Source organism: Eulemur rufifrons, chromosome 1 (assembly GCF_041146395.1).
Source record: "Eulemur rufifrons isolate Redbay chromosome 1, OSU_ERuf_1, whole genome shotgun sequence".
Taxonomy (NCBI): Eukaryota; Metazoa; Chordata; class Mammalia; order Primates; family Lemuridae; genus Eulemur; species Eulemur rufifrons.
In genome coordinates this window covers 52946509-52970568 of record NC_090983.1, presented here as the reverse complement: position 1 = coordinate 52970568, position 24060 = coordinate 52946509, and the positions used below count along the sequence as shown (strand labels likewise).

Sequence of the window (24060 nt, the reverse complement as noted above, 5' to 3'; positions counted from 1 at the left end):
ATTTTGATCTCTATGGCCCCCTGGGGACATGTGTACATTCTGGGCAAAGGGAGGAGGCAAGAATCCAGGCTTTACACCCATGGAAAGCTGATGCTGAAGGAGAGAGAAACCAGCAAAGCATTTGGAGGAGACCTGGAGAATCTCAAGCACACCACCAGTTTTCCTCACGGGATATTTCCCTTAGGAGGCAAAACTACAAAAGTGTGCTCAAGTAATTGTTAACACAGATTGATCCACTCTCCATACCTCTTCCCTTCTCCATAAAAAAATAAATAAAAAATAAAAAGTGATAGTTAAGTTGCCAAGAGAGTCCATGAGTTCTCATTTATCTAAAATGTAATGAAAATACTATATACCTGCAATGAAAATATTACAAAATAGTGTTGCAATAAAACTACTTAAACCAAAATTGAAATACGTTAATTTAAACATTTATAGAACACTTGGGCATAACATCATGAGGCCAAAATAAAGCGCTATTGCATTTTTGTATGCCATAATTAAAACACTGCTTATTGCTATTACCACAATCAATTGCAATTCTACTATAAAAAGGCCATGGGCAGTTTACAAAGTTTTTTCCAAATTTAGGGCTATTACCAAGTATAGTATTTTTGATTGTCTACCTGGACAAAAGTAAATATGTTTTATAATAAAAAAAAAAAGTTTCCCTTAAAACATATCACATGGTAAAAAACAGCAAAAGAAAGTTCCATTATTTCTTAAGCAGAAAAAAACTCCTTCATACATTCAAGCCAAACTTGGAAGACAAATCTCCATTTTCACAGACTGTCTCATTTTAGATGGATTTTAAATTTCATAAAGCCAAAATCATCTGTATCTTCCAATAGCTTTGTGAGTATAAAAAAGTAAAAAGAAATAAGGAAGAAGGAAAACAAAAAATTTCTAAGGATTATTATTATAGGCTTCACTATTATAGGCAACTTAAGACATTTTGATCTATTCAAATCTATGAAAGAATAGCCTTGCAAAAGCAAAGAATTTGAGAGTTTTGGCCTAAGCCTGAAGTGTTAAAGCCCATGGGCTTTTTATGAAATGAGAATTTTTTACACACACACACACACACACACACACCCCCCTTGAGGTTACTATTAAATCTTGAAAGTAAGAGAAAGATTCAAAGTTGTAGGAATTTCTCTCATGCAAGAACGGGTCTACATAAATTATTTCAGCAATGATAGCATTAAAAGAAAAAAAACAGTGGCTATACTTAACGTATGCCCCTTCTACTTACGACCTAAACACTATTTTGGAAATTACACATTTTACTATGTCAAGTAAATCTGACTGAATAAGAAGTTTTATGTAAAACCTTATGCAAAATATTAATAGCAATATGTATTGGGAAGTCAGGATACCAATGCAAACTCCCACAACATTCTGAATTAACCATTTAAACAATATACATCCAAAACATGAGGAAAAAGTAAAAAGCCCTTTCAAAATGTTTTGAATTTAGTTTATAACTAAATTGTTAAAAGGATCTACCTGATACAGAAATAAATAGCATTGCATGTGTATACATGGGTGAGTATAACTACATATATTCCCTAACTCTGTCAGATAAGAGGACCTAAAAACAGTAACATCCCAGCAGCAATGATCATACCTAGAGAAATGTCTATTCAAAGAAGATACACTAATGGCCAAAATGCACATGAAAAGATGATCAACATTACAAATCATTAGAGAATTGCAAACCAAAACCACAATGTGATATCACACATCTAATACACATATTAGGATGGTCACTATCAAAAAAAAAAAAACAGAAAATAAGCGTTGGTGAGGGTGCGAAGAAATTGGAACCCTGTGTATTGCTGATAGAAAGTAGAATGGTACAGACATTATGGAAAACAATATGAGGTTCCTCAAAAAAAAAAAAAAAAATTTTAAAGGTAGAACTACCATATGATCCAGCAATCTCACTTCTGGGTATACAGTCAAAAGAATTGAAAGGACGATTTCAAAGAGATATTTGTACACCTATGTTCATTGCTTCATTATTCACAATAGCCAAGAGATAGAAGCAAATGTTCACTAGCAGAAGAATGGATATTATTCAATGGAATGGATATTATACAATGGAATACTATTCAGCCCTTAAAAAGGAGATCTTGTCACATGCTACAACACAGATAAACTTTAAGGACACTACGCTGAGTGAAATAAGCTGGGAAGGAGAAATGGCAGTGAGTACAGAAGTTTAGATGTGCAAGATGAAAAAGTTCTAGAGATATGTTACACAACAATGTGAATACAGTTAACACGTACTGAACAGTACACTAAGAATGGTAAAGAGGGTAAATTTTATATTATGCATTTCTTACCACAATTCCCCCCTCCCAAAAAAAGCCCATAGCCTGAGAAAACATCAAACTCAGATTGAAAGATATAATACAAAACACCTCAGCAGTAATCTTCAAAAATAAACTTTTTTGAGGTCATGAAAGATAAAACACTCAAAAACTATTACCGATTGGAGACGAGACAAGAGGACTAAATGCAACATGGCATTCCATATTGGGAAAGAAAAAGGACATTAGTGGGAAAACTGGTGAAATCCAAATAAGATCTATAGTTTTGTTACTAATAAAAAAAGTAAATATAACTGACCCTCAAACAACGTGGGGTTGAACTGCAAGCGTCCACTTATACACAGACTTTCTTCCTTTTTTTTGAGACAGAGTCTCACTCTGTTGCCTGGGCTAGAGTGAGTGCCGTGGCGTCATCCTAGTTCACAGCAACCTCAAACTCCTGGACTCAAGCAATCCTTCTGCCTCAGCCTCCCGAGTGTATCTGGGACTACAGGCATGTGCCACCATGCCCAGCTAATTTTTTCTATATATATTTTTAGCTGTCCATATAATTTCTTTCTATTTTTAGTAGAGACGTGGGGTCTCACTCTTGCTCAGGCTGGTCTCGAACTCCTGAGCTCAAACAATCCGCCCGCCTCGGCCTCCCAGAGTGCTAGGATTACAGGCGTGAGCCACCGCGCCTGGCCTAAGACTTTTTCAATAACAGTTATACTGAATGTGCCTGCCTGTCCTACGTCCCCTTCCAGCTCTGCCACCCATGAGACAGTTAAGACTAACCCCTCCTCTTCCTCAGCCTACTCCACATGAAGATGACAAAAATGAAGACCTTTATCATGATCCACTTCCATTTAATGAATAGTAAATATATTTTCTTGTCATGATTTTCTTAATAACATTTTATTTTCTCTAGCTTACCTAAGAATATAGTACAAAATACATACAACATACAAAATACAGGTTAATCGACGACTGTTATGTTATTGATAAGGCTTCCAGTCAACAGTAGGCTATTAGCAGTTAAGTTTGGGGGGAGTCAAAAATTATACGTGGATTTTCGGCTGCATGAGGGGTCAGCATTCCTAACCCCCGCATTATTCAATGGTCAATTCGAAATTAATAAGCAAAAAAAATCTATCTGAAATTATGTGGTGATGCAGCAATAAAGGCTAGAATTCTCAAAAAGAAACTTAATAATAAAAATGAATAGACTTAAAAGAAAATGCATTTATCTATCAAGTACTTGCAAGGAACACAATGAGTACTAAATAACAGAAAAAAGTAAATAGGAAAGCAGATAAGAAAAACAAATAAACTAAGCTCTACAATTACTCCCAGCTTACTGCCTAATGATGGATTTAAAAGCCACTAGAAGAAGGAACCAACACAATCCAGTAGTCATGCCAAGTTGAGGACACTGAGATAAGAGTTAGGATCAAGGCAACCAGCCAGAATTTACAGGAGAGTGTACCAGAAAGTCAGGAGCTGCAGAGGGTCCCCTCAAGAATATGGATGAGTAATGATTTGTGCATGAGTAAGTTCAATCTCCACAAGGCCAAAGAAAGAACCACCCAAAAGTAGCAGGATGAACGATTCTCAGGGCTCACACAGAGATACTTTACATTCCAATCTATTAGCCAAGGTGCAGATCTTGTAATATAAGGGAATTTGGATAGTCCTCAAAAGGGTCACATCTTAGTACTAGGGCTAACACAACACCAGAACAAAAAAATTGTTTAAACCCATCATAAGAAAACATAATAGGAAGCCTCAAGACAATTAAGATGATACACAAGTAACTACATGCCATACCAAGGTCCAACACTCTTTAAAGGAATACAACAAAATTCAGCACTCAACATAAAATCTACAGTGTCTGGAATCCAATAAAAATTATAAGGCACTCAAAAAAGCAGGAAAATATAGGTCAAAATCAGGATAAAAGTCAATAAATACAAACAAACCCAAGTAATGACCAAGACGATGAAATTAGCATAAAAGAACCTTAAAATAAATGTTATAAATCTTTTTTAAATTTTCTGAAGGATATGAAAGGAAATATAAAGATAATAAAGAGGGAAATGAAAGACATGAAAAATATCCACAGACAAGTATTGTATGAAAAATACAATATCTGAAATAAAATGAAATGGAAATGAAAATACACTGCATATAATTAACAGCAGATTGTACACTGCAAAGAAAAAATATTGAAGACGGAGCAATAGAAACTATCCAAACGAAGCATAGAGAGGAAAAAAGATTGGAGAAGGAAATAATCAGAGCTTCAGCAGGATGCTATCTATTAATACATACATTTACATTCATGCATACCTTAACAATGGGGCTACAATGTGAGAAATGAGTCCTTAGACAATTTTGTCATTGTGTGAACATCACAGGGTATACCTCCACAAACCTAGATGGCATAGCCTACTACACACCTAGGCTACATGGTATAACTTATTGCTCCTAGGCTACAAACCTGTAGAGCAGGTTCCCATACTGAATCCTGTAGGCAATTGTAACACAATGGTAGGTACTTGCACATCTAAACATATCTAAACATAGAAAAGGTATAGTAAAAATAGAGTTTAAAAAATGGTACACCTGTATAGAACATTTACCATGAATGGAGGTTACAGGATTGGAAGATGCTCTGGATGAGTTAATGAGTGAATGCGAAGGCCTAGCACATTATTGTACACTACTATAGACTTTATAAACACTATACACTCAAGCTATACTAAATTTATTTTTTTTAATTTATACTTTCTTCAATAATACATTAATAGCATGCTGTAACTTTTTTACTTTATGAACTATTTCTTTTTTTTAATTTTTTGATTCTTTTGTAATAATACTTAGCTTAAAACACAAATACATTGTACAGCTATACAAAAATATTTTCTCTCTTTATAATTGTATTCTATAAACTTTGGTCCATTTTTTATTTATTTTTTTTTTTTACATTCTAAACTTTTTTGTTAAAAACTAAGACACAAGGCCAGGCACGGTGGCTCACACCTGTAATCCTAGCACTCTGGGAGGCTGAGGCGGGCAGATCGTTTGAGCTCAGGAGTTCAAGACCAGCCTTAGCAAGAGTGAGACCCCATCTCTACTAAAAATAGAAAGAAATTATATGGACAACTAAAAATATATATAGAAAAAATTAGCCAGGCATGGTGGCAAATGCCTATAGTCCCAACTACTCAGGAGGTTGAGGCAGGAGGATTGCCTGAGCCTAAGCATTTGAGGTTGCAGTGAGTTATGGTGATGTCACTGCACTCCAGCCTGGATGACAGAGCAAGACACTATCTCAAAATAAACAAACAAAAAAACAATGTTTAGAAAGATGAGATAGCCAAACAATGAAAAAAAAAGAAGATGCAATAAGCACATGAAAAGATGCTCAGTATCATTAGCCATCAAGAAAACACGAACCAAAAATGTCACACCTTGACTATAATCAAAAAGATCATAACAAGTGGGCGAGCATGTGGATTAGCTGGAACCCACATACACTGCTGGTGGGAATGTAAAATAGTACAATCACTCTGGAAAATAGTTTGGCAGTTTCTCAAATAAGTATAAAGAAATGAAAAAATACGTCTACCCAAAAATTTGTGTATTCTAAAGCTGAGGCAGAGAGAGTATAAATAAGCCTGAAACACACTGTGTTACCAGAAAGGAGAAAGTCTCGAAAAATAAAAGAGACATGTCAAACGAATATGAGTGAACATGAAGGCTCCTAATAACCAAATCTGGGCAATTTCAGCAACAAAATAAATAATAACAGTAATGGATTATAACCAACAAAAGAAAATGAGAATCTATACTGACAAAAATAATCAAATATTATACATGAATAAATGGGAGAGCACTTCTTTACAATTCTATACAATAGAATTTCCATTGCTCCTATAAATGTAGAAGAAACAAGGGAAATTTTTTAATCACCATTTGGTAAATACCACAATAATAACTCTTTCAAGCAAGATTCATTAGTACACGCCAAAATTAGGAGGCTCCCTCTCTCTCTCGTTCTCTCTGTCTTGCCCACTCTCTCATCATGTGGTATCTGCACCCACCCACTCCCCTTCTCCTTCTGCCATGAGTGGAAGCAGACTGAAACCCTCGCCAGAAGCAGATGCTGGCACCATGCTTCTTATACAGCCTGCAGAACCGTGAGCCAAATAAACCTCTTTATAAATTACCTGGCCTGAGGTATTCCTTAATAGCAACACAAACAAAGACACTAATGCACAGAATTGTAAAAAATAATAAATTGTTGTTTTAAACCATGAACCTTAGGAGTGGTTTACTATACAACAACAGATACCTAAAACAATGATGGCAATTATCTGGTGATTTTTTTTTTTTTTTTTTTGCATTTCCTACAACCTTTTCCCTCCGCAATAGTAAATATCTTTTACAGACTCTGTGACTTGGTTTCTGTCAAATTGGGAGAAGGCAAGCCATAGGAACACCGAAAACACATTCCCAGAATCATCAGCTAAGCAAGACAATTACTCCCCTGGGGCAGTTCCTGAGTGTTTGAACAGAGTATACTAGCTGTCCCCAACATCTAATCTCCCCTTCTTTCAGTGTAATAGAATTATCAACTGACATACAGCCATCAATAAGTACTGCCTTTCCTAGTCTTCCTTACAACTAAATTCTGGACAAAGGGATGTCAGCAGAAGCATAACATAGTAGTTTAGAGGGAAAAGAGACTACTGGCCAAGTTTGGCCTTTTGACCCTGTGGATACCAGCTGCCTGGAATTCACAACACTTTAGACTGTGCCTACGGACTGCATGCTCAGGTTCCTGACAACTTCACGAAGCAGATCCACCATATGAATCCATAGTGCAAAATGCACACTTTCACACTTCTACATAAAAAAGAAACTTCCATTTAAGCCAAGGTTATCTGGGGTTTTCTGACCTTGTTCTGTTGCCCAAACTAGAGTGCAGTGGTGCGATCATGGCTCACTGCAGCCTCCAACTCCTGAGTTCAGGCGATCCCAAGTAGCTGAGACTACACGTGCATGCCAATATGCCTGGCTAATTTTTAAATTTTTTGTAGGGACAGGGTCTCCCTATGTTGCCCAGGCTGGTCTCAAGCTCCTAACCTCAAGTGATCCTCCCACCTCAGCCTCCTAGAGTGCTGGGATTACAGGTTGAGCCACATCAGTCAGCCTGACACTCTTAACTGAACCTAACTCCCTCTAATGCAGTGGTAGCAAGAAGAAGAGCTGTCCTTGACAGAAGTAAAGAAGTCTAGAATGCTATATCAAAATTAGTTTCCTCCAACAGCCTCTAAGCCTCACACAGACAATACACTGGTCCAAGAGGAGCTAATCTATAAGGGATACTCAGGTAAGAAAAAGCAGTACAGAACTAGAAATCAAATCTCCATAATTTTTTTTTTTTTTAAGACAGAGTCTCACTCTACTGTCCAGGCTAGAATGCTATGTCGTCAGCCTAGCTCACAGCAACCTCAAACTCCCGGGCTCAAGGGATCCTCCTGCCTCAGCCTCCCAGAGTGCTAGGATTACAGTTGTGAGCCACTGCACCCAGCCACCATATTCTTTCCATATTCCTTCTACTTCACTAAAACATTTCTCCTTATCTTTAAATCTACAAACAGCCATCAAAGGGGAAATATTTATCCTATTCTCAAATAATACTGAATACCTACCTACACTATGTTCCTAACACCAGTCTAGGCACTAGAAATATACCAGTAATTAAGAACACCACAATCCCATTCTAATTAAGGGGAATGTCAAACAGCTTATTAAATTAGATAAAATATATATAAAGTATTCAGAATAGTGATTGACATACAGTAAGTAAGTAAATATCAGATTAGCTATAAATATTACCTATAAGTTTCTAGACAATCAGCCTAATATCTGATTATCTAAAAAGCAACTCTTTTCTTCACTCAGCTAAAAATCAAGAGATTCTTTAGATGGTTCCTGTAACTGAATATCCTTATTTCTGATCAGCAGGCCATCCTTTAGAGAACTGCTCCCTCCCCAATCTATTTCTTGTAGACCTACCCAGAGGGAAACACGTCCAGTCAGATTTCCTTACTCAGGAATGTGAATCACAGGAGAGGCAGCCAGAGATGAGAAACACCCAAAAGTTTAGGAGTGCACGTGGCTGAGCTCCACACAGAACCATTTCTGCCAGCATCACCCTGGCTCCCGTCCCTCCTGAGACCTGGCCGTTCAGCTCCTCTTCCAATTCTATCCTTCCAATAAACTGTTTTTGCTTGCTTAAAATAGCTAGAATTTGTGTTGCTTACAAAGAACCCTACTTAATATAGTTAGGTAAAATAAGATCATTCTACAAAAAGAAGCCTTCACAACCAAACACAATTGCCAAAATTCATCTAAAATGAGTGAAGTTTACTGTTTGTAAAGTATACCTCAATGAAACTGGAGGGGGTAGTATCTGATTTAAAAGCATAAACAGCACATTTATACTAGATAACAAAATATTTTTAAGTTATTTTCATGTACACTGATTTTATTATATTCTATGACTAAAAAGCTTCTATAGTCATCCCTGTACCTGTGGGGGATTGGTTCCAGGATCCCTGAGGATACCAAAATCCGTGGATGCTCAAGCCCCTTATATACAGTAGTGTAGTATAAAATTAATACTTAATGCAATGTAAATGATAGGCAAATATCTGTATATTTGCCTGTATTGCCTGTATTATACTGTATTGTTTTTCATTTGTACTATTTTTTATTGTTGTATTGCTGTGTTTTATTGGTTTTTTCTGAATATTTTTGATCAAAGATTGGCTGAATCTGAGAATGCAGAACCGCGGATATGGAGGGCTGCCTATACATACAGGAAACGCTTAATATGGCCCGTTTTAAAGTGGTCCCATTTAAAGTCAAGTTGCACTGACTGCAGCAATTCTAGAATAAAAATATATATCTAAAAACTATGTCTTCTTTACTAGTGCAATAAAGCTCACAACATATATGATGATATATAATGAAACCCTGCTTTCAAGTTTATTGATAGCACCCTACAGTACCTTTGATTATTTGTTTTGCTTATATTTCCACTCCCTATTTAGACTTACTGTGCAAGCAGACTATAACACAGCAGGAAACCCCTTCAAAATGCAAACCTCTCCAACTCTAGAAAAAGACTGAAATTAGGGTAGCCACACTTGTTCATGTTTTACACTACAAGAATTTAAGAAGTGCCTTACTTGGTCACACCATGCTGCATTCACTGAGGAATGTCTATGATAGGGGCTCCAAGAACACAGGGAAGACCACGGTTGTCCGACTTGCCACTAATCTAAAAGCCCAAAGCACATTCCAAAATACCCTCAGTCACCTTCACAAATCCATATTTGATTTGTTACCCATTAGTATACCCTAATCACTTTGGAGACACTTCATATTTTAAGGTTTGTGAAAGGTACTATAATAGAAGGATAAATAATGAAAAAAGCAAGCCAGGCAAAGTGTAATCCCAGCTACTTGGGAGGCTGAGGTGAGAGGATAGCTTCAGGCCAGGAGTAGGAGACCAGCCTGGGAAACATAGCAAGACCTTGTCTCTAAAAAAAAATAATAAGAAAAATTAGCCAAGTATAGTGGCACAAGCCTATAGTCCTAGCTACTAAGGAGGCTGAGGCAAAAGGATCATTTGAGCCCAGCAGTTCGAGGCTGCAGTGAGCTGTAATCACACCATTACACTCCACCCTGAGTAACAGAGCAAGAGCCCATCTCAAAAAAAAAAAAAAATTAAAATTAAAGTGAAAATGAAAAAAGCCGACTTAGTATATTTATGTATGTATAGATGTGTATGATAAAGCTCTCATATATTTCCTATCACTCTCTTATTTGTAAATACATGATTCACTTTAATTTTAAAAGCATTACAAAACTCAGATTTTTGTTCTCACAACTTTCAGATTTAGATACTTTATAACCGTAACCATTTTATCTACCAAGTTCCAATATTAAGTTCAAAACTGTCACCTCATTCTCCAAGTAAAATTCACCCTAGTCTCCCAAGAATCTAATCAAACTTATAATGGGGCTTTTAAAATTATTTCCTAAAGTATCCGATGCATGGCCTCTAGTAGCCAACCTAGGCAGGTACCACACATAGCCAGCCAGCACTGACATCAATAAAATATATCTAAACTAAAGCCTAATTTTGCAACATTAATATTCCAGCTGCTTGGCCTCTTTTCTTCAACTTAAATTTTAATTAACTCATGAGTTCCCATTTCTAGAATAAGACCCAAAATATTTACAAAATGAAAATAAAAGCCCCAATGTTCACCTACCCAACATTTGGCAATCCAACAATACCAATTTTCAGAGAGGTTCCAAATCTTCCAATGATTGGGGGTGGTTTAATTCCATCACCTCCTTTTTTGGGGGGCATCTGAAATATCAAAACAAACATATGAACAAAACTTTTTACTATCCCCATAGAGCAAAAGCACATTTCATCACATAAAATATAGAATAAAGGATTAAGAATAAAACATATTGCATAAATCAATCCAAAACTAACACAGAACTAAATCTACTTTATTTTTTAACAACAACAAAAAATAGTTCTGTAACCATAATTGATTCTGATGATTGTCAAAGCAGTCACTCCTTAAAAGTCTCATAAAGATTGATATAAAAGTATGTGGTACCAGGAATCAAAGACAAAATTTAGCTACCAATTTTCCATCCAGATTACTCACAAAACACTCTGTTTCTTAACTTGACATATGGTTATATGAATGAAAGGTTTTGGAAGCAGGTAGAAAGATGAGAGTCAAAGAAAATGCATTCTAGAGCCACCAGCAACCAAACCATTCCTCTATAACCTGAAACCCAATCCTCCCCATTCATCCGCAAGCGCTCTTTCACATGGATGAATATACATCAGGTATTGGGGTCCTTCCAACCAAGTCCCTTCCACCTTTGGCACTGCAGGCTCATCAGTCCTCATAAACATTAATCTCCAAAATCTACACCTTGGTTACTTCTAATCGTAAATGAACCCATTGAATCTTTTTATTTATAAGTTGAAACTTTCTCTGTGCCTTGCCAGTTCTGGCTCCAAATTTGTCCGTGCAGAATGAATCCCACTCTACTACTGCAAACTGAAATCATGAGGACTGTTAACCCCACGTCTTAGAAGCTGGGAACCAAACTGTCCCTGTCTTCTGGCTGTAAGTTGTACCTCCTGGAGCCACGCTGGGGCCCTGCTCCTGAAGTAATATTCCAACCTCTGATCTCTGACCCCAAGAGCCAAGGATTTCCCTTGTCTGGGTCTTGACACCTGTTCCCAGCCAAACCTCAGGCCTCCAAAGAACAGCTGCAAGAGCAGAGCCTGTCCAGTCCTCTGGCCTACCGAGGGGTGGCCGGCCGCCCAGACAACGCGGGCCCCCAGGCAACATCTTGCCCCTCTGGACTGGGCCACTGGCAGTCCCGGGCTCAGGAGAAGGCTTTCCCCAGAGCTTGCCGGAGTGAGGCTGGGCTGCTCTCGGGACTCGCGGCCTAGTCCTGAGCGCCTCATTCATCTACACACCCCACGCCACCCGCCGCCTTCGCCCCATCCTGGTCACCGGGCCAGGGCCTCGCGCTCGCCTCAGAGCAAGGGGCCCGAGCGCCGAAGATTCGGCGGAGAGTGCGCCCGCGGGCTCCCTGAGGGCCTCACCGTGCTCAGGGTGGGCGATGACACAGGGTCCCAGCGGCAACGAGAAACGGGTCTCCTGCCGGCAGTCGGAGACAGGGAGGAAGGAGGAGAGAGCGCAGGCCCGGCCCCTCTCCCAAGCTGCACGCACTACGGCGGCGGCGGCGGAACGGGCGGGCCGGGCGCTGGGCGGCACCTGCGCGCAGGCCGCGCGCCCCGCCCGCGCGCCCCGCCCCGCCCGCGCGCCCTGCCCATTGGCCCGGCAGGCCGGGGGAGGCGGGAGCAGGGTGGGAGGAGCCGCGCGGCCACCGGCCAGGGGGAGTCCGCAAGGCTCTAGCCGGGCCGTCCCGGCAGTGCGCGTCTTCCGCCTTCCCAGCACGTGGGGCTTCTGGGCCCCACATCTCCGCTTGGGTCTGGTTGCGCGCCCGCGTTGTCTACCCACGCTCGATCACGCGCCTGCAGGCTCACACTTCACCCACTGGACCTCGAAGCACCCTTGGCCCTGACCTCCCGCCCGGAGATCGGGGTCGCCTGAGATCGGGCGAACCGCCACACCAGCCCCTGCGGACCGCCTGGCCACCAGCCTGGCTCCGCGTGCACCACGGCCCCTGGCCGCCATCCTTTTTCCTATAACTTTCTACGGTCTGTCCAGACGATGTAAAGCTGGTACACCTTGTTGAAGGAAAAAAGGGTGAAGGGAAGCTTATGATCTAAGAATTCCTTCCTCATCTTATAGTTGAATCGTCTCACACTGGCACTGCGTTTAATAGAGCCAATCTGCCCCCTTTTTCCTCTTGGTGGTTAAGAGCAGGGGCCTTTGAAATTTGGGAAACAGTTTCCAATCTGGACTCCACCACTCATTAACTGTGTGACCCTGGACAAATTAACTTCTCTGGGCTTCCATTTCCTCTTGAGTAAAGTGAGGCTATTGAGACCCACCTTAGGAGGTTATTGTGAGGATAAAATGAGATAATGTGCGTAAAGCTTGCAACAACAGGACCTGGCACATATAGGAAAGGCTCATAAATAGTAGCTATTGTTAATATTAGGGTTTTATCCCATCTCACCCATAACACCATGAGCTCCACTGTAGAAGGAGTTCTTTCACTTAAGTCCTGGCCTTCAGTTGGCAAATAGTTGTTGCAATGAATGTAATAATAGCTGTCCAACGCTTGTGACACTTGAAGCTTCTTTCAAAGAGACTAGTTGCTAATAAAGAAAAGGGTGTAAATTGGTTACTGTCCCCATTTTACAGATGAGAGAACAATATCAGAAAGATAAATTAATTTGGATGAAGTCACACAATTAGTAAATGACAGAAGCCGGATTTCAAAGCCCAGTGTAACTGAAAAATCTGTTCCCTTTCAACCAGAATTCTTTCAAATAGGCACTCTCTATAAACAGCAACTGAGCCACTATTTATAATAAGATTGCATTAAGGATTTCCTTAGCCCTATGACAGTAACCTACTGAGGTAAATTAAAGACCTTTCTCTGTAATTTTGGAAATTCTCAAGAACACAGGCAACTTGATTTGGTTTCAGTTTTGTATTATTTTTCTTAATATCATTCATAAATATGCACTATTTATACTCTGTCAATTTTTTTTTTTTTTTTTTTGAAACAGAGTGTCACTGTTGCCCCTCGTAGAGTGCCGTGGCATCATCATAGCTCACTGCAACCTCAAACTCCTGGGCTCAAGTGACCCCCCTGCCTCAGCCTCCCAAGTAAGCTGAAAAAACAGGCATGCTCCACGCCGCCCAGCTAATTTTTCCATTTTTTGTAGAGACTGGGTCTTGAACTCCTTAGCTCAAGCAGTCCTTCTGCCTCGGCCTCCTGGAGTGCAAGCATTACAGGTGTGAGCCACTGCACCCAGCCAATACTCTCAATTTAGTACCCTTGTCACCAAAACCATGTATTTATAAAATAGTTATCTGGGTGCACTTTAGCTACAAAAAAAGAATGCTAACTAGCCCACATTGTGTGGCCACCATCAATATAATGCTCATGAATAGCTCAACAAAGTAATTTCTGAATCGTTTACTGCTGTTTTCGTAGTGAAGTTCTATACTTGGGTTCACATTGCTGCTTGTGGAAACTGAAAGGAACCATTACTTAAAAAGCTCAAGAATCTCAAAGAGCCCTTTCTGTCCAGCAACCAACCACTCCAATACTAATTGAAAACATTCCTCAATCATGGAGTAGTAGAATCATCTTCAACTTACCACTGTCCTTTGGCCAAATCTAGCTACTTCAATCTCAGTATCTTTCAGATCTACCCATTCCCTTACATTCACACCATCAAGTCATTGAGTCAATTACCTATTTCTGTTTGTAACTACATCTTTCTTACCAACATTGACCACTTTAAAGTACCTTGGCAAAGCAGGCCACACAAATCTCAGTGAGGCAGGCAGAGTTTCAAGGGTGGTCAATTGCTGCTACTAACACTTGCCTGATGACAGTGATAACATTTCCTGTTATCTATTTCCTGACTCACAGTCACTGGGGAGTCAATTTGTATTCACAAGAAAGATCTGATTGGCCCAGTTTAGGTAAAGTTCTATGAAGGGTCCAATCAGCCAATGGTTAGGTTGGTAGGGATCACATACTCAAAACATCCCTATGAAAGACCTCTCCCTACCAATGAAACAGGCAGTTCTCGGAGAAGACCCTAGTGGATATCTATTATTCTGCATGCTAAAGGAACACTCAGTGAAACAAACAGGATATTGAGAGTTAACACTAATGGCAAGCCTAATAAGGGGACTTTGAATAGAGGAAAACTTGTCCTTGAGCCTTATGCGCAAAGAGAAATCTGTTTACTACCTGTTGGGTGCAGTGATTAAGTGAAGCCTAGAGGAAAGAATCAGAAGCAGTCTAAAATGAAAATTGAGTAAAAGATTTCTGTCAGAGGGGGAATGAGAATAGACTATCAGTTCAGGTCAACATAAGGTTGCCACTGAGGAAAGATCAATGAAATGGAAAAAAATAGCCCCTATTTTCACTGTGCTATCATTAGCAGATTTTTCTTTCATTCTTAGGCTTCAGCCAATGACCAGGGATCAAATGAGGTGAACTAAGGTCACAAAGGATATAGAGAGTGGTTTGGGTCAATAATTCATCCCCCAATACAGAGCAGCTTAGTTGGAAATTCAGATTTACTGATCCTGTTCAGAAAGCTAAGGGACAGGAGACAGCAAGAGTATACAGAGAGGGCAGGGAGGAAAGGAGGAAAATAGGAGCAGCAACATGTTCACCATGCGCTTGCAGGGCTTAACTACACCTGTGGACCAGCTCTGTCCACATCTGTTAGAGGCATAACAGAAAACAAAATAATTGTAATAACTACACTGAAAGGGAAATTGAATCCTGATAATTAACATTACAGGGGAAGGGGACAGCTTGCAAAAAAATAACTACCCTGGAGTTATTAAGTAGCATTTTTCTATTATCTGTGTCAGATATTTTTCTCTTTCTACACTAAGCTTACTGTCATATACAGTGTCCAGAAAATAGTCCCATGTGTTTAGAATATCCTATTCATATTTTTGCTGGTGTCGTTCACATAAAATTATGTTCTTGAGCACTTACTTCATCCCAGGCAGTGCTCTAGGCTTTGGAGCAGTAAAGAATAAGATAAATATGGTCCTTGTCCCCAAGGAGCTTACAATCTACTGGGGTGGGCAAGTAATTACACAAATAACTATATAAGAACCTGGTAAAATATATAGAAGGATACCTAAGTACTTTAACTACAATTTGAAAGGTTAAAATAAACCACTTTGATTTTCACTTATTTCTAGGACTTCTGATATTATATATCAGGCAGTGCTTAAAAGTTACATACTATTTCCCCAGAGGCAACATAAAAAAGCATATGCTAACCCAGAAGATCAAATATATTGCCTGCATATTAGCTAACTGATGCTTTCAGCTATAAGTAACAGATTCTGAGTCTATGAAAATTTATTCTGTATAACAAAGTACACAGAGGGAGAACTTCAGGGCTGATAGATTCAATAGCTCAACACTGTTTGTAAGAATCCTGATTCTTTCTATGTCATGGCTCTGTCTTCACTGGGCTTCCTCTGGTTTCATCCTCAGGCTAACAGCAAGAAGACTGTTGTAGCAGTTCTAGCAACACAACCAGAAATGACAGTATGGGACAGGGTGTGGGGCGCAGAGAGAGGAACCATCTCTCCAGTAGCTCTCTCTTAGAAAAAAGAAACATGTTTCAGAGCCCTCTAGCTGACTTCTTCCATTTCTCTGGGCAAAACTGGATCTCATGCCTATACCTGGACCAAACACTGGCAGGGAAAATAGGGTTACACTTAGATCATTTAGTCCATCCTTGGGGCTAGAGGAGAAGTGAACTTCCTCTGAAGCACATGGCTGTGTGAGATATGGATAGATGACAGAGCAAAATGAGGGTATAAGAAAAGGACGCCAACAGTGTCCATCACACTTCCTGAACCATTTTTTCAAGATAGAACCTTGAGCAGAGTATGGTAATTCTGAAAGATGTAGTGGCATTGGTGGTCACCTAATGTAATGTATAAAAATTGGAATGTAATAAATGTTGGCACACCTAGTTTGGGGGGGGAACACTGAACACTTGATGGTGTTATAAAATGAGAGCATGTGAAAATAATATTTTTATTAATTTTTACAAGACACTGAAAATTCCCATAATGGAAAGGAAGGTTGCTTACCAAAATATGTCACAAGGGTCCCATCAGTTGAACTGGAAATTGGGGAATCTTATGCATGAGCCTAGGTCACCAAACTCATGGCCTCTCAATTTAACATCAGCTCAGCATAATATTTCATCTTCATTACAGTTTTGAACCTGTGTTGCTCATTTCAAAGAATATTTGTACTATCAGAATAGGCTAGATAATAGTATACTACTATCTAGACAACCAGAATTTGAGGAGCTTAAGTACTTTTCTTATATTAAGACCCCTGGAGATCTGCTAGCTCTCGACCAGTTGGCTCAGCACTTTTAGGCTGCTTCAGTCTCAAAACACTTCCATATCAAAGCTCTCTTACCCCAAAGTAGCATTTCATTGGCCAAGTTAAGTCACATGGCCACATCTAATTTCAAGAGCCTGGGAATCTTCCTTGTACCCAAAAGTAGAGGAGAATTAGGTATTGATAAATAGTGATAATGCCTAACACAGTATTCATGCACATATAGATTCTGTGAAGAACTTTCTTTGTAAATCAATTTGGTATTATAGTACAGAGTATCCGTTATCCAAAATGCTTGTGACCCAAAGTGTTTTGGGTCACAGATTTTGGGTTTGTTTTGGGTCACAGATTTTGGGTTTGGTCACAGTATTTTGGGCTTCAGATTTTGAATTTTTTTCAGATTTTGGAATATTTGCATATACATAATGATATACCTTGGGGATAGGGCCCAAGTCTAAACACAAAATTCATGTTTTATATACACCTTTTACACATAGCCTGAAGATAATTTTGTACTCTCTATCTTTCTCTCTCTCTCTCTCTCTCTCTCTATATATATATATATACATAGATAGATAGATTTTTTTTTTTTAAGAGAGACAAGGTCTCACTCTGTCACCCAGGCTGGAATGCAGTGGCATGATCATAGCTCACTATAGCCTCTAACTCCTGGGCTCAAGCCATCCCCCTGCCTCAGCCTCCTGAGTAGCTAGGACTACAGACAAGTGTCATCACACCCAGCTATTTTTTAAATTTTTTATAGAAATAGGGTCTTACTATATTGCCCAGGCTGGTCTTAAACTCCTGGGCTCACATGATCCTCCTGACTTAGCCTTCCAAAGTGCTGAGATTACAGTCATGAGCCACCACACCCAGCCTTTATACAATATTTTTAATAATTTTGTGCATGAAACAAAGTTTGTGTACATTGAACTCTCATAAAGCAAAGGTGTCACTATCTCAACCACCCATGTGAACAATCTATGGTTGTTTGCATCACCATCATTCCTGACTCTGAATTTATATGCTACTGATAAGCAATCATTTTCCTACACTTATTCACACATAAGTATTTAACAGTAAAAATATGACATACCATTAATACAGTGGGAAAAAAAATGTGTTCAGGGAAACTGGGCAGCACAGTAACATCACCAGAATGCCTGCATCTGCTGTTAACAGCAACAGCAAATGGTGGCTTGCAGTCTCCACTTACATTTTCACTGTGATGTATCACATGTAGTCAGGTGTGGAATTTTCCACTTGTGGCATCATATCAGCACTCAAAAAATTTCAAATGTTCTCAACACAAAGAAATTATAAATGTTTGAGGTGATGGATATCCCAGTTACCCTGATTTGATCGTTGTATGCATGTATCAAAATATCCAATGTACCCCGTAAGTATCTGCAAATATTATGCATCCATAAAAAAAGAAGAAGAAAATAGTTTCAGATTTTGGAGCATTTTGGATTTCAGGTTTTCTGATTAGGGATGCTTAAACTGTATATGAAATACTATAGTCAAGTCTGCCCTACGAGAATTCTTAGAAGTCATAACTGATGTTACTTTGGTGGTAACTATCATCCCATGGCCCCTTCACTCTAAGAAGGATTTATTTTCCTCACTGAGCTCAGGGGGTAGGCCTAGGCCTTCCTGTTTATAGCACATGAACCCTTCAGCCACAGTAGATTGGACTAGGGGCACATGAAAACCTCACCCAAGCTGGGCAAATCAAGATTCTTTTTCTCTCTAGAAGCTAGACTTAGAACATAGCAATAAAAAATATCAGCTACTTAAAGGAGAACATAGAATTGGGGCTATGTCAGACAATTTCTTGACAGGAACAAAGAGAACTATCCTAAAAAAGAGAGAAAAATGAAACACGAAGGCAGGAAGAGGGATAGGTAATCAACCCTATATATGGTCCTGCGGAAATTGAGAGAGGAGAGAATAATCACAAGTTCTGAGTTTCCAGTTTAAAAACCTAGGCATCTTATAACCCTGTATATTTCTGACCTTGGGACTCTGGGAGTAACCCCTGTATGCTACCAAGAACTTCCATTTTCTGTTTAAATGGATTTGCAGTGGGTTTCTATTTCCTGTAGCCAAACAATTGTTTCAATGGCCAAAGCAAACAAGAATTTATACTCTCCTGAAAACTGAATGTATGTTGGAGACACATTGGTCCAATGTCTTTCTTACCTGTAATTTTAAATTAATATAAGACATTGTTTCCCAGAATGTGTTCTGTGGAACAATGAATGGTACTCCCAAATTGCTCTGGGAAATAAGGAATCCAGGATCAGGTAAGTTTAGGAAGTGCTGCATGCCCCCTTTGGAAGATTAATATATATTAGTATATTTAAGGTTTTGAGAAATTTTGCATAAAAGGACTCTCTTTAACTGTCTTTAAACCAGCATTACCAAATGCGTATATAGTTTTTGACATAATATACATTTAAATTTCTTGGAACATGTGCTCTGTGGAGAACAACTCTGAAAGTTGCTATTATAGTGGTTTAGGGGGAGTACTTTTGTTGCAGTAAAAACACAAAACTATTGGAGAATGCTCTCTTCCCTTGCCTTTTCAACAACTGGCAAACAATAAAAGGATTACAAAAGAAAAAAAAGTGTCAACCCTAAGGAAAGCATTGCTCCCATCAGAAGTCTGACTATCGAGATGAAATTAAGAATTGGAATTAAAAGTCTTACGCTGTATTTTACTCTGGATGAGAAAATGCAATTTGAATTGGAGTAAAAGATCTCCAAAGAATGAGATGAAACTTGTAGCTTTTCTTGAGCGACCCTGACAAATTCAGAATCTCCCTCTAGAAGTTCTTTTTTTTTTTTTTGTAACTTAGAATGCAAAGTATTTTATTTTAAACTTCTAAGATTTGAAGACAAGATAGCCTAGCTTAAGTGAGATAGTTTTCCAAAGCTGAATGTCCTCACTTGGAGCTCAGTTTTTTCTGTCTGAAATACAAAAACAACTTCCCAAAACTCCAGGAGGTGGGAATGCTACTGTTTTGATGATCTGTGATTAGATGAACTGATCAATCTCAGTTGGTAACGTCCCTTTTTTTCCTTGGTAAGGGTTTAAAAGGTTCTAGAATCGATGCATTTTTCTGGTCTTACACTGCCAATTTCATTTCATACGTCTCCTGGGAGGCATATACCATGTACAGGACCCCATTTTCATCCTTCTCGCTCTCCTGCACCTCGGAGATGGGCGTGGAGACGCTCACCATGCTGTGTCGGTTCACCAGCAGGAAGAAGGCTTGATTACCTCTGAGCTGTAAGTGCGCCTTCTAATTATCTTGATGAGTTCACTCATGTTGCCATGATCAGGTACGAGAAACTTGGTTTTATCCAGGATAGGAAGCTGCTTCTCACCTTTGTATAGTTCTGTTATCACCGGGATTTGGGTAGGATGCTGCTCTCAGATAATCGAACATCTTCTACCCTTGGTTCGAAGTTGCAGCGCTGGTTGAAGGTCTCCTCCGACTGCTTGTGCTTGGCTGCCGGACAGGTTAGCGGAGCGGAGGTTTCCAGAGGTTCTGGGAGACCGCAGAGGCTCCGACTCCAGCGACAGCGACTTCCCTTCCTCCAGAAACTCTTTAGGATGCCCTGACAGCCAGTAGGAAAACCCCTGATTACAATAGCCATTTTTTATATTACCTCTGTACCCTGTATAATTTAGAAGGACTTAAAAGATTGCTTAGTACATTGACTACCTGACCAACTGAAGTAATAAATAAGAGCTCAGTTTGGTGCTCCTTTCACTGTGGAGTTGACTTACACAAAATGACCTAAGAATGAAGAGAAGCAGCAGAACTGTACTAGCAATCATCTTCAAGATAGAACAAATTTTTCTATTTATGTTTGTCTTAAAAGGTTTTTAGGTTGAGAGAAGGATGATGATTATTAAACCCCTGTTGTGGACCCGACACTGTGCTAGCCACTTTACATTTGGGACCTAATTTACTGCTCAGGATAACTCTCTGTAAGTAGGTACTATTGCAACCTTTTTACAGCTAAGGATACCAAGTCTGTAAATAGTTAGGCAATTTATTACAGTTTTTAGTAACTTTTAGGCTGCATAAAACCAGTTCCATCTGACTTCAGAGTTCTCATATTTTCTATTTAAACATGCTTTTCCCACAGTAGCGAAAGGATGTTTCATACATAGTAAACAATGCAGTCTGGCTAACAATAGAGATGAAGAAAGAAGTGACTATACACCTGTTAGAATGGCCAAAATCCAGAACACTGAAAACACCAAATCATGGCAAGGATGAGGAACATCAGGAGGTCTCGCTCATTGCTGCTGTGAATGCCACTTTGAAAGGCAGTTTGGCAGTTTCTTACAAAACTGAACATACTCTTGCCATGCAAGCCAGCAATTGTGCTCCTTAGTATTTACCCAAAAAAGGTGAAAATTTATATTCACACAAAAACCTGCACGTGGATATTTATAGCAGCTTTATTCATAATTGCCAAAACCTGGAAGCAACCAATATGTCCTTCAGTGGGTGACTGGATAAATTCTAGTATATCCAGACAATGGAATATTATTCAGGGCTAAAAAGAAATGAGCCATCAAGCCATGGAAAGACATGGAGGAACCTTAAATGCATATTACTAAGTGAAAGAAAACAATCTGAAAAGTCTATATACTGCATTATTTCAACTATATGACATTCTGGGAAAGGCAAAACTATGGAGTCGATGAACAGATCAGTGGTTTCCAGAGTTGGGGGGAGGAAGGAATGAACAAGCAGAGCACAGAGGATTTTTTAGGGCAGTGAAACTACTCTGTATGATGCTATAATGGTGAATACATGTTATTATACACCTGTCCCAACCCATAGAATGTACAACAAGAGTGAATCCTAACGTAAACTATGGACTTTGGTTGATAATGATGTGTCAATGTAAGTTCATCACTGGTAACAAATGTACCACTCCAGTGGAGGACGTTGATAATGGGGAGGCTATACATGTGTAGGGCAAGGGATATATGGGAAATCTCTGTACCTTCCTCTCAATTTTGCTATGAAATTAAAACCACTCTAAAAAATAAAGTCTAACCAGTAAGACTATTAACTTCTAAAAATAAAAAATAAAGTCTATTTTTTAAAAAGAAGTGAGTGTGTGTGTGTGTGTGTGTGTGCGCGCGCGCGCGCGCATGTGTGCTTTTTACCAAAGCAAAAGATTAATTCAATTTCATGTAAAGAAAAAATTTGACCTCAAAGGGAATTTCTGGCTAGGATTTCTTTTTCTAATCATGACTATTTCAGTTCAGTAAATATGACTATTAACAGTGTTGGAAGACATATTCAATATATCACTAGGCTTTGGTATTCAAGAACAAACAGAACCTTGAAACATTAAGGCTTCAATGTTCATGACATGACCAGGATTATCTAAATTGAGGCAATGATTAAAATGTTTTGTCAGGGAACAGTTTATTTGAGGATCCTGGATGAATTGCTGTGAAATCATTGGTGAACTATTAAATGATGCATATAAGTAGGAAGATGAGGTCCCAGGGCTGATTTTTCCCATTTCTTCTGTCTTTTAACCTCAATTCTCATTGCAGCTTAAAGAAAACTATTTTCTAATGATGCTTATAAAATAAAACAAAGAACATTGCCTGACAAAATACCAAAAAGATTGTTCTAAAACAAATGAACTTAACTGTATATCAAATTGACAACATAACCATACAAAGAACAGAACTATTTTTAGCTTTTTTAGAACATAAGATGTTGACTATGTATTCTTAGAAATATGTATTCTAAGGACAAAAGGCAAATTTTGAATTTTTTAATAGTCTAATTGTTAGTAAAAAAATATCACTTTGAAACTTTTATGGATAATATAAAGCAAATGATTATGCTAATGTGTTAAGATCCAAAACTTTCTGTGTAAGAGAGAAAAGATACAAATAGGAAAACAAGTCTGGGTGAGGTGGCTCACATCTGTAATCCTAATACTTTGGGAGGCCAAAGTGGGAGTTTGAGACTAGTCTGAGCAGGAATGAGATTCCCATGTTTAAAAAAAAAATAGAAAAATTAGCCAGGTGTGGTGATATGAGCCTGTAGTCCCAGCTACTCAGGAGGCTGAGGCAAGAGGATTGCCTAAGCCCAGAATTTTGAGGTTGTAGTGAGCTATGATGAGGCCACTGCACTCCAGCATGGGCAACAGAGCAAGACTCTGTCTCAGAAAAAAAAAAGAAGAAGTAAGAGCCTCATAATCTTTTATTTCCTGAAAAAGCTTAGATGCAGTGGCAACCTAGTAGCAATGAACAGCCAGACACCCAGATTACACAGTAGTCCCTCCTCATTCATGGTTTCGCTTTTCAAGGTTTCAGTTACCCATGGCCAACCACAGTCCCAAAATATTAAATGAAAAATTCCAGAAATAATTCGTAAATTTTAAATTGTGTACTGTCATAAACAGCATGATGAACTCTCAAGCCAGCCTGTCTCACTTGCGATGGGAATCATCCCTTTGACAAGTGTATCCATACCCTGTATGCTACCTGCCTGTTGTCATTGATATCGTCAGCTCCTAACATCCAACCATCGACATCGTCATGGCTGCATGATCCAGGATCACCCAAAGCAGACAATCCTCATTCTCATCTATCATCAGAAGGTCTATAGTAGTCTAACAGAATGTCACAATGCCTGTGCCATTCATGTCATCACATAAGCATTTTATAATCTCACATCATCAAAAGAGGTATTGTACAGTACAATAAGATTTTTGTTTTTAGAATTTTTTGGTTTTGTTTTTGTTTTGTTGTAGAGACGGGGCCTTACTATTGTCATTGCCAAGGCTGATCTTGAACTCCTGGCCTCAAGCAATCCTCCCGCCTTGGCCTCCCAAAGTGCTAGGATTATAGATAGGCATGAGCCACCTTGCCTGGCCCCAATAAGATATTTTGAAAGAGAGAGAGAGACCACATTCACATAACTTTTATTATATTACCTTGTTACATTTGTTCTATTAGTTATTGTTAATATGCACTATTTCTAATTTA

General features: G+C 39.0%; 1 protein-coding gene and 1 pseudogene across 1 annotated transcript in view; both read right to left on the bottom strand.

Moving 5' to 3' along the window:
• The window catches only part of OLA1 (Obg like ATPase 1), a 173073-nt gene extending 160892 nt beyond the window's left edge, over positions 1-12181 (bottom strand). Inside the window, exons 1-2 of the mRNA XM_069470764.1 lie at positions 12055-12181; positions 10679-10779 (exon numbers count right to left, since the gene is read on the bottom strand). Coding sequence (XP_069326865.1) covers positions 10679-10779 — 101 coding nt within the window. The 5' untranslated portion in view covers positions 12055-12181. The remainder of the gene's footprint in view (positions 1-10678; positions 10780-12054) is intronic.
• A 7959-nt stretch (positions 12182-20140) lies between these two features.
• On the bottom strand, positions 20141-20675 carry LOC138387333 (microtubule-associated proteins 1A/1B light chain 3B pseudogene; annotated as a pseudogene).
• Between the last annotated feature and the right edge of the window lie 3385 nt (positions 20676-24060).